The 12439-nt window shown below is 36.5% G+C and overlaps 1 protein-coding gene across 4 annotated transcripts in view; it reads right to left on the bottom strand.

Moving 5' to 3' along the window:
• Nucleotides 1-5350: 5350 nt before the first annotated feature.
• The window catches only part of LOC118748995 (flotillin-2), a 516275-nt gene continuing 509186 nt past the window's right edge, over nucleotides 5351-12439 (bottom strand). For 3 of the 4 annotated variants that reach the window (XM_036483773.1, XM_036483774.1, XM_036483775.1), the window contains 3 exons: nucleotides 10658-11225; nucleotides 10394-10577; nucleotides 5821-6000 (listed from right to left, as the gene is read on the bottom strand). In XM_036483773.1, the coding sequence (XP_036339666.1) occupies nucleotides 5821-6000; nucleotides 10394-10577; nucleotides 10658-11225 (932 nt within the window). Of the gene's footprint in view, nucleotides 6001-10393; nucleotides 10578-10657; nucleotides 11226-12439 lie in introns of all 4 variants that reach the window. The other variant, XM_036483772.1, reaches the window with a different exon arrangement.

Raw genomic sequence — 12439 nt, forward strand, 5'->3', positions numbered from 1 at the left:
CGTGGTAAATATGTATAATGTATAGTTTGGAAAATGTAACGAATGGTACCATATTCCGAATCATTCTCCCAATTTTAACAAAAATTATCAAAACGGTATAGAATAATATTTGCGGAAAGAAAAATGTTTAAAGAGTTGTTGGGGAGATAAACTCTGCCTTTGGCATATCATGAAGACCTAGCTAGCAAATATCACTGCCAATGCATTTTTTTAAGTCGAATTGAGTTCTAGAGGATGTTTGGTGCAATGTTATCGAAGCAGAACCATTACCGAAGTTTATGAATTTTATGTCGTAGTGCGTAAAAGATTTTTAGAAAGCGGAGAAGGCTCTGCATGATATTATCATAAAAAATATTTCCTGAAATTGTAGTTTTTAAAATAATATCTTCTTAATTTATTACAACCAAAGTTATGTAAATATTAATATTTGCCTTTAAAATTAACCAAAATATAAAAATACGCCTAAAAATACGAAAATGCATGTCTTTTTAATAGGCTAGATTTCAATTTCCGCAACTGTATATTGACAATACAAATGTCATTTGACTTCTGGCATATGAATTTTTGGTTGCCACACCCAATAAATTGTATTTATTCATCAATATTATTGCAGATTTAACTAAGATTTATATTAAATCTACTACCTTTCGAGATTTAATTTTATATGATAAATCTCAAAAGATTTAACGTTAAATCTGGTCATAGGGCTAAATCTTCATTAAATCTGACAGTGGAGGCATATTATTAGTCAGCTTTCAGACACGTCAAGTCTTGCTTTCAAGTCTGCTCGTTCCAAGGCGAAGGAGGTGAGAAGAGAGGGGAAGAGTACACATACCTCCATACCGTCAATTCGTTTTAAGATTTCTTGTCTCTTTGGATCTTTTCGTTGCTTCCCATTTAAAGAACCAAGAACTTGAATTCAATAAAAGTTGACGCGTCTGGAAGCAAATAGAAAACACAAAAGAGAATGCGAAAAATCAAGACTTGACGTGTCTGAAAGGGGACTTACTCATTTTCTTCTATACAAAGTACAGCAGAATCCGTTTATAACGACTCGGCAAATAACGACCGACCGCTTATAGCGACATAAACACAACCTCAAGTTTGGTTTTTATACAAATTACTATGAAAGTACATCTGTTTGACGACTCCGCTTTAAGCGACGTAATTTATGAATTGTCCAGTTAAAACGACGAGTGTCTTAAAAATTCACAGAAAATTAGAAGCTTCACACAACATGTTGTGACATGTTATGCGGTACCTGAACATCGAAGGCAAATATGGCGCCAGGTCTGGATAATGGTTAGGCCACAGCGACTTTTGTCTTTTTCATTCCAATATTTTCGACAGGCGTCAATTTTGGATTGTCCTGAAGTAAACTATTGCATTCTTGCTCGTCAAAAATACTTTTATTTAAGTAATGTGCACTCGGTAGTTGAAATGTTTTGGTAGCTGGTGAGTGATTACTGATTAGCAGAGAGCAGGGAAACGATTTTATGAAAATTGCCTTTTTTCTGTTAAGAAATAGAGGATATTCGTTTAAGAATGTCCACGATTTAGCTTTCCTGATTCCATATATATACATTTGATGTTGCCTTTTTTTGCCTTTTCTACCTTTAAAAAGGTGATTATAGCGAGGAAAAAGCCCTTATTCCTGATAATATCAAAGTTTCAAAGGTTCCATATTTAAATTGGGCGCCACTTGTATCAACTCATGTCGAGCGCACGTTTAGTACATTCAAGGCTTTTCTTCGCGAGAATCGAATGAAAATCCTGCCAGAAAACTTCAAAATGCATTTTGTGGTTCAATGTTACTACAACTATAGAGATTAAAGTTTTGTGAGTTAAGAACTCGATAGGAGAAAATAGTCAAAGCACAAATTTTTCATATAATGAAACTAGTTCTAGTGATATTAACATTTCTAAAATAAATATAGTTTTTGATTACTATTCAGTTTTTGTATTTTTTTACAACGCTTTTTTAGTGCCTTCTTTTGCCTTTTTTACGATTTCTAGTGCCTATTTCGCAATTTTATTTTGCCTTTTCCAGCCTATTTTGAATTTTTTATACAGTTTTAGGTCCTACAAATCCGTTCCCTGCTGATGAGCAACTACGTGCGCAAAAATGTCCTATAGCAGAATTATAAAAAAAAAAAAAATTAGAAATCAGTTCTGTTTATACGACGCATGAAAAATCCGGTAAAAATATGTTTGGCTATTTTTAGTAAAGCAACCTATTACATATTACATAAAGCAACGTATTTCGAGTATATTAACTATTTTTAAACCGACTTAAAAAAGGAGGAGGTTATCAATTCATCGGAAAATTTTTAATTTTTTTATGTATGTTAGATACTGTTTGATACCGCAGAACTTTAGACCACGTTAACCGATTTCTATAATTCTTTTTTTTTTTTAAAGGAAAGGTGGTACCCCAGAGGTGGTGTCATACTAGTCCCTAGAAGAGAACATAATATTTATTTACATAAAAACCAAACATATTTTTTTTTTACTTTATTTAATAACAAAAACATAATCTATAATCCAGTACTAAAACTAAGTATTGACAAGCGAACAAAAACACCGGCAGTACTTGGGGCAAAGACAAAGAAACGTTGCTGGCAACATACAAGGCAATAGGCCGGCCGGTTTTAAACTACGCAGCACCAGTGTGGTCGCCGGGGACTACACCATTTCCAGTTGTAAATAAGAAAGCGTCAAATGAAATTGCGAAAGCGTCATTTGGAAATGAGAATAATCAATTGTAAATGCGATATCGTCATTTGAAATTGAGAATAGTCAATTGTAAATGAGAAAAGGTCAATTGTAAATAAGAAAACGTCATTTGTAATTGAGAGTAGTTAATTGTAAATGAGAAAGCGTCAAATGAAAATGCGAAATCGTCTTTTGGAATTGAGAATAGTCAGTTGTAAATGAGAAAGCGTCATTTGTAATTGAGAATAGCTTTCTCATTTACAATTGACGGTTTCTCATTTTCAATTGACGCTTTCTCATTTAAAAATGACTATTCTCATTTACAATTGACGCTTTCGCATTTACAACTGGAAATGGTGTAGTAGGACGCAGTGGATGAAGCTACAGACAGTACAAAACACAGCACTTAGGACAGCGACCGGATGCCTCCTGATGTCACCAGAACACCACCTCCACGATGAGGCGAAAATGCTCCCAATCAGGGAGCACAACACGATGCTCTGCAAGCAGTTTCTGGTTGGGAGCCACAGATGTGGCCACCCAAATAGACAGCTGCTTGCAGAGGAACCCTCGCCAAGGCAGGTCAGGAGGCATCTATATGAACTGACGGACGAAGTCCAGAGGTTCATTAAGCAGCCTCTGGACCCGTCAGCTTACAGACAGGCCCTGAACGGCATTCACAGGGACTCAGTCTCGAGTTATGTAGACTCTATGTAGACCTGTGAATGCCGTTCTAGGCACACAAACACCGGACATTGACGCGACGGAGCTCCATCTGCCTCGGGAGACCAGAACAACAATAGCCCAACTTCGCTCTGGCTACTGCAGCAGGCTAAACTCCTACCTGAGTAGGCTAAATGCGGATGTGCCGAATGAATGAATGTCCGGCATGCGGAGAGACCCCTCTTGACTCGAAACATCTCTTCGCATGCCCGGAAAACCCGACAACCCTAACGGCGTCGTCCCTGTGGACCGACCCCATAGAGGATGCACGCTTCTTGGGCTGCCGTTAGTGGAACTCGACGACAACGACTGAGATATCAACCGATCTGGGCGGGGTTGTTGTAGCTGCTACAACAACAACAACAACCAATACTTAAAAATTTTATTAAAAATGCACATAAAAATTGTAAAGGAAGGCCATATTAAAAGCGATTAATTTAAATTTAGTTTTAGATAATATAATTTACCTTCTTCTTCCCTGGCAAAGAGGTTTTTTGTTCAAATTAGTCTTCACTAAAACACAATTACCGAAGAAGCAAATAGAACGATTGAACGCCTCGAAAACTAAAAAAAATCGATCACAACATTAAGGGCCAAATTAACAGTGCGTAGTTAACTCATAATCGGAAGTTAACTACAGGTTTTCAGTACAAAAAATCTGAAGGTAACTGCCGATTCTGAGTTAACTACGCACTGTGAATTTGGCCCTAACTGTTTTCAGGTCGGCGTATGTCACAGGAAAAGCAGCGGGGGAAGTTTTAATGGCTACTTTTCAATAGATCGGTTATTTAATTTTAGGAAAAGTATGTTTAACTCTTGCCAAAGTTGGTAAATCTGACTCTTGACAGGATTTTTCATGTAAATACTCGTATGGGCGACGTCCGGTTAGTACGATGTTTTTTCACCGATCCCTTGCAATCGTTATAACCGGATTCTACTGTATGTTCGAAAAATTTTATAAATGGTGGAAAGTGCAGAACACCGTCAGAAAAAAAAAATATTGTTGAAAATAAATGCGAATTCTTAGCCGTTTCAAATATGCAGTTTATTTTACTAAAATTTATGGGGCTATAAAACTGTATAGGATAAAATTTTATGAAAACTCTGATTGAAAAATTAAAATGTTGATAACGGTTATTCTAAGAGTGGACTGACTAAATATTAATGTTTTTCTTATTGACTTCTTAATACTTCTACTTACTATTAATAAATATCCCATACCTCAATTTGATAAACGAAAAAATTATTACATATTTGGTCTGTTTTTTTGGGTGCCTAATACTTATGGCCAAGGCTGTATGTACATATACGTATTATGCTAAACGGAAGATAGAGATTTGTATAGTTTCTTTATAATTTATACGCACCTATGTATAAACATACGTACACACATACATACTATGTGCATATAATTTGGCAGTTATTTGCTTCCGTCAAAGGGCACGTATTTTTAAATAACTATTTCGTAGCTTTTATATTTTTTAAAATATTCCCAAATTCATTGCCTTACTTTATAACTGCATTCACATACATACTACAAACACATGTACATATATATGTATGTACTGTTATGTATGTATGCACGTCTAAATATGTTTGTTTGCAAATGTCGTGTTATTGTACATTCATAATAAAGAGAATAGTATAGCGTTAAAAATGCATAGTAATTATGAAAAATAGGCGCTTAAGCTAGAGTCCCTCGTATTTCGTTTTCACTCATTAAATATAATATTTACTTCTTTTCTTTTAAAGCTCAGTTAGTCAACGACGTAGCGTAAACGTAGGTTGACGCACGTAGCAGCATATAAAATTTACTGTTGATAGAGAGAGAGAGAAGCAACGGCAACGTCACCGCCATGCGGTGGTGAGTTTTCGTTAACACGCGAATCCCATAAGCTAGATCGTGTCTGCGTCAACCTACGTCTACGCTACGTCGTTGACTGTTTGCGCTTTTACTGTTTTTGCTTTTAATTTTTATGTGAAGCCTTCATTGTTTTCTACTACAACACTTTACACTTAAAAATAGTTGTAATTTTTTAGTTAATTTTTTTAATACGCTGCATTTGTTATTTTGTGTTTTAAATTTTGAATTACATACGTTACTGTTTTGTAGATTTGATTCCTATTTTTTAGTAATTTGTGGTTTTAGTGATTGCGTCTGGTTTCAATTAAATTTTTTATATTTTCTCATTATTTAACTTTACACGGCTTTTACTAAGGTCCACATCTCATTCCTTTGATTCCTTTATATATTAACTTATTTTTGTTTTTTAAATTTGCATTTTCCATCATCATCAATCCATATACGGTTCATATTTACGTCATCAACATCATCGATCTGGCATCTTGTGGTGTTTGCATGCTGGAGTGTTGCATTGAATTTCACGCCTTGGCTCCGGGTATCTTCGACAACACTTTCGATAGATCGACGCCGGTGAGTGCATTTATTGACGGCGGTAATTGTGCTACTAGGCGTGTTACATCGTTTGTTAGATTATCATTGCCGCCAATGAGTACGATCTCATCGGTCTTGGCGAGTGGTGCAGCCACTTCGGCTGCGATCTAAAGGCAAAATGAAGGGAAATAAGAATTAGTTGAAAAAGAAATAAATATTTACATACATATAAGCCATGTTAAAATATATGTAAAGAAATCCCTGCAAATTGAAGTAGTCTGAATGTCAGATATTGAAAATTTTTAGAACACACTTGAGGTCATAATTAAATATCATTTAAAAAAGTTAACTGCTTCCTGAGAAACTAAAAGGAGTTATATATACATTATAATGAGAATGCATTCATGATTTACTGAAAATCTTTCTTTATTCCAGCAAATAAATTGAGTTTTCCAGCTTGAGCTGTCATGGAAAATATGCAAACAAGGAACCCTAAATAAATGTTCCAGAGTGTTCCATAAAAATACTCTATATAATTATTTTCTTTCCATCAACTTGTAGTTCTAGACCAGTGCCCGCCAAACACTTTCCTGGGAAACGAACTATATTCGGCCTTTCACATGTACACAATCGCTTTCTTACACGTACACAATCCGAACGTCAACAGAAAGAGTAGAAGAGCAACAAATTTTATTTAGTTGCATCCAAACAATAGGCGAAGCAGGTTGATGACGCATTATGGTCTGATTATGCATACTTCGCATAACTTCGCACAACTTCGCATAAACTTCAAACTGTAATTTCGTATGTACTTTGTATGTATTTTGTATGTATTCCATTGCCCAGAAATTAGCAGAACTTTTAAAAACTTAGCGATCTGTTGAGTTTAGATTTTGCTTCACATTTTCTTAAGTTACACTTTTAGTGCACTGGTACAAATGGTTGTGCGAAGTTATGCGAAGTATGCATAATCAGACCCTTATTGCTGAATAAAGTAGGTACTCTGAGCAGAATGAATGAATATTCATTCAAAAATTTTATAACACAATTTTTCGTACATACACCCCTAGAAATAGGTATGTATATGGTACCAAGTCGTGCTTTTTCTTCATATTAAAAGAACTTTGTGAATTATGTTTTTTTTTAATACCAGACTAGTCCTCAATTAAAACATACAATATGTTTTGTTATTTATCTTTTGGTTTAATCGTTATTTTAAATTGTTCTTAAATGTCAAGTTTTACCTAATTTTAAAATAATTATATATTAGATATATATATTTTTATATTATTTCTACTTGAAATCAACGAAATTTTCTTTTAATATTCAGAGTGCTCGAAGCACGTTGCCTTTTTTGCTCAGAAATCCACACTTAAATTATAAAAAAATAATAATAATTTTGTACAATACATACAAAATTTTACCAACTTTTTCCTTTCTTAGGGCCGTTAACTTTCATTATATGTTTCTATGTTGTTTAGATCTAAAAAATAGCGCACAATGAAAAAAAACGGCAAAAAAAACATACCATAGTTTTTATAATAAGTAATACAACACAGAAATTTTTTTCGTGCATTACCACCAACACATTCTCATTTTTTGTTTCATAACTAATACATTCTCATTTTAAGACTTTTCTCTTTTTGGCGGGCACTGTTCTAGACCAGACCTGGGCGGCGCCTGCCCGGCGGGCATATTCGCGTATACATACACGCTCTGCTTTAGAAGGCAGCGAAAGCTTCATTCAACCGCACGACTTGTTCGCACACACACAGTGACATCAATTTCTCGCACACTACAAAAATTCTCTGTCGAAGCTGCCCACCTCTGTTCTAGATTAAAGGATGAAGTTTTAATTCAGGTCAGGACATGAAAAATGGCCATCGCAATCCCATGAAATTCGATTAAAAATGCTATTTTGGGTTTGATCAATCCAACTGTTATTGAGAGAAATTAATAATTTTAATTACATATTTATAATTTTTTTTGATTCCAAATGATCACTCGATCACGAATGCCATGCTTCGAATATCGTTTTGAAATATTCAGAAATACCTTAAGAGACTAAGTGAAAAGTGCATTGTTAATATTTTCACTTGGGGAGGAAGAAATACTTAAGTACATAGATTAGGTAGTACGATTCTTTCTGTAGAAAAGGTGCTTGCTGCTCTTCACAAATATGACCAATATGGATGTATCACACAGAGCAAAATATTTTGAAGTGATGCTGAACAACAAACTCATTTGCAGGTTGATTGAGAAGCGAGCAGGATAACCTTGGTGGCCCCCTACGCAGCTGAAATAATGCTGGGCAACAGAAAGGAATTTTAAACGTGACATGACTATTGAATAACTTGTACACGGCTATGATCCGACCGATGCTTGCTTATGGAGCGCTGCTCTTGTGGTCTAAGGATTACCTATATACCTTGTTCAAAAACTAGTGACTGAACATTTTGTTCGTTTTGGTACCTATAGAAACTTTAGTCGAGAACAGAGCTGTTGCCAGCATGAGGAGAGGTCATTCGGATATACCGCCATTCTAAATTTACTCCCATCTGCTGTAAAACCGTTGCCCAACGCCTTTTTCGTACCAAGGAACAACATTTTTTAGTTAAATTAAAAGCAGAATTACTGAGAGTTATCTCTAGTAAGCTCCGCAGGGTTGGAGCTTCACATGTAGGACCAGTATTACCAGGCATATCCCACTTGAAACCATTGAATCAGCATTAAAAATTCCGTCAAATTCACGGATGTCTGCAGGGGCACTGACCAAAAAGATCGTCATACCTTTAAAGAGTTTCTAGCGCAGTTGCCAGGGCGTGAATTCGCAGAATATAGTCATGCAATAATTGTAGAATTTCTATTTTCAAAACTAGCTAAGGGAACGGGGATGGAGCCCATTTAAAATTTTTTGAATTTCATCATCAGCCGCTTATTTATGTAATACTTATTAGGTTTGTTCCATATGCTTTCCGGGCTTTTCGGTAATTAGAGCGTAAAAATAAGCTACTCTCTTACAAGTGTCAAAAATGTGTCAACACGTGCCCAGAGCGTGAGGAACGCAAAAAACTACATTTCGTGCAAAAAGTCAACCAATCAGCTTTAAACAATAATTTTATGTGTATCTATCTTATGTGGCTAATAAAATTAGCAAATACCTACATTTCTGAAAGTTTCGTGCTATTTTCCATTTTTATATTTTACAAAATTTGCTTTCGGATGCAAGCAAACAACAGCTGTTCTTTCAAATTGACTTCTTACACATTTCTGCCCTCAAAAAAGGGTTGTTTCGGGCACGAAGAAGAAGATATTTACGATCCAATAGTGGGAGGTATTCGCTCTCTATTGCCCATTTTTCTAGCGTGAGGAACGCTTTATGGGCTGTTTTTGGCACCCGCGGGCTCGTGTGGAGCAAACATATAGCTACATTTGCATTTTCCCGAAGCAGTGAAAGATTTATGAGGTATTTAGCAAAGCTAAAGTAGACCATTTTATGAGTTTTACATTAAAGCATTCACATACCTCAAACAAATACTACGTTTATACGCACAGAATAATCGACTTAATTGAAAGCGCATTGACACCGTACACATTTCGCTCTAGTGTTTATACTTACGGCTTTATATCAGCATCAAAGTAACCGTCTTCAAAAGCAAACAAAATCAGCTGTTTTCATTTGAAATTTTATAAGTTAACATAATGGAAAGTGATAAAAATCTAGTTTTATTCGGCATTATAAAATCGTGGCAAAGAAAACGAACGGTTATTATTAATCAGCTTCTAAATACTGATGCGATTATTTGGAATTTGAGCGGAACAGCTGATCTCCAATTCGCTTTGTGTGAGAGCGGTGTTTATACACTCTTTCTGTCTGGAGAAATAAACTACCGATTTGAAATGGAGTGTGAGCCAAAACACTTCGCTCTTTCAAGGCACATTAAACAGGTAGTATCAGTAGAGCAAAAACAACATTTGCTTGTATTTTGTTGTTGCTTCTGGTATCGAAAGTGTCAAAAACTGTTCTGAATTTTTTCTTCTAAATCAAAGCGTGCCATGTGAAATACAAAAAATTATAAAAAATAAAAAATTTAAATTGGAAAAAATAAAAATTGATGCAACTTTCTTTCCTAGTAAATTTGTTTGCTTCTCGAATCATTGATCCATCCTTTGCAAGGCCCAGTAATCAGCGGTCCTGCTGCCGAGTTGGGCGAACGTTCCAAAAGCTGCTATTCAATCGCTTGTTTTGTATGGAAAAAGGTTTCACATGCAAATGGATTTTAACAATTCAGAATTTTTGTGAGAAAAAATTTAAAATATTTGACATTTTCGAGACCAAATAATTTGAAAATAAATCAAATCAGCTGCTCTACTGATACTACCTGTTCAATGTACCTTGGTTTATACATATGTTTTGAACCGCGGCGAAATGAATTAAAGCGCCTTATGCATGCGTATAAACGTAGTAAAAGATTGACTCAAAATTCGGTCAGTAAGAATTTATGACAGCTTGAAAGCCCTTAAAACAAATACTAGTATAATACACATAGTTCCACTCACCTTAGGCAGTGACTCGAGTACAATGTTCATAATGGCTGCATCGCCATATTGTTTATAGACATGTGCCTTCATCCGCATGCGCTCAGCCTCCGCTTTGCCCACCAATTCGATGGCGTGAGCCTCAGCTGAACCAATTTTACGTATTTTTTCGGCCTCAGCGCGGGCAGCCTCAATCGTTTGGCATCTTTAGAAAAAAAAAACAAAAGTGAAATAATGATCGATTAGAAATTTTTACTCAACGCAAAAGTATTTGCGCCCACTCACTGTTTGCCCTGTGCTATAGTTTGCACACGATGTGCCTCCGCTTCGGCTGGCAGTTTAACGGTACCCATCAGTTCGCGTTCCTTGCGTTGCACTTCCTGTGCTTCGATTTCGATTTGTTTACGTCGTTCGACTACTTCGATTTGTATCTCCTCGTTACGTATTCTCTGGCGTATCTTGGCTGCTTGCAGTTCATAGGCCAATTGCGATTCAGCCTTCGCTGTGTTGATCTCTTGATCAAAGTTAGCCTTCTGCAACTTATACATACGGGAATTGTCCTCGATTTTAGTATCCGTGGAGTATTTCACGTCCATGGCGCTTTTCTCGCATTCTGCTTCGCGTATGCCGGCGTCACGATTAGCTTCGGCCACGCCCGCATCAGCATCGCGCTTAACGCTCGCCGTTTGCGCCTTGCCCAACGAGGCCAAGTATTGCACCTCATCGTAGACATCTTTGATGGTGAATGAGAGTATTTCAATGCCCATGCGGCCGACATCAGGTGCGGCCACCTCGCGCACCAGCGCTGCGAATTGGTCGCGATCTTTGTAGACCTCTTCGACTGTAAGCGTTCCTGTAATAGGGGAAGAAGAGGGCAAATGATTATAAGTATGTAAGTAGATGATTTTTAATTTGAAAGTTTTAAATTAATTGTTATATATGAGTAGACGACAACTAACACAAGCCTCACCGAATATCAATGCATCGCCAAAAAGTTACTGTTTGTTCTGAAATTTAGCTTGGATATGTCGCTTGTCTGTACTTTTTGGAAAAAACCGTTGGAGTAGCCATCACTGCCAACGGAAAATGCTACAGAACTATGGCAACTGATTTATTCTGACCCAAAATTAAACGACATGGACACATGCTTGTCCGGAAGGCTAAAGAAATAACATAAGGGCATGAATCACGTATGACGACAATCGTCTGGACGATATCGTGTTGAGATTGTATTGCTTCATTTAAACCAAAAAATGTTTGATCGTTTGTGCGATATCGTCAAGTCGACTAAACAAATACATGAATCAGTGTTTTGACGACATCGTTTAGTTAGTATAGTTTGAACGACTATCATTTCAAAGTTACGTGATTCATGCCCAGATTGCGAACCAAGTTTTTGTGCCGCGATTAAGAAGCCACATATACAAACTCGGGATTTGTTGAAATTTTTGAGCACCTGCTTCCCGAATGCAGTATACAGAAAGCGGAAGAAATATCTCGCGTATTTTAGCCGGAATCAAAAGAAAATATACTCAGTATCACCAAACAACCTATTGAATTTCCTAAGGGAGTTAAGAATTAACGAGGTGTTGTAAGGAGCAAAAGGGCACAATAGACCTACAGGTCGCAGCGCATTCATCAACAAATACAAATCTGTATGAAGCGAATCCTAGAACTATGTATTTATGGTGTTGTTTGCTTTTTTGGCTGAAGACCTGTGTAATATGAATTCTTCTAAGTAGCTAGGTAGCATACAATAAGCGGTTTTTCGCCATTTTGATGCACTTCTCTCGGGAAATATTTTGTCTAGGTAAATTCTATATTGTTTGGTCGAGCTATCTGGATATGCTGGTGGATTTACCTTCCCCGCTTATTGTACCTCTGCTAATTAGTACACTATTAGAGATGAGCACGGCACTAAATATTCAATCCCGATCCCGCCCATCCGAAATTCCAGTTTTAAGTCTCGAATTCGCCCATACCGCCGTTTTTCACAATAGTACCGCAGGTATCGTGGGTCCCGAAATCTATCACTAAGAAAAATAATGAAACATCTGGCATCTTCCA

Source organism: Rhagoletis pomonella, unplaced genomic scaffold, assembly GCF_013731165.1.
Source record: "Rhagoletis pomonella isolate Grant_MI unplaced genomic scaffold, Rhpom_1.0 Rhpom_scaffold_00013, whole genome shotgun sequence".
Taxonomy (NCBI): domain Eukaryota; kingdom Metazoa; phylum Arthropoda; class Insecta; order Diptera; family Tephritidae; genus Rhagoletis; species Rhagoletis pomonella.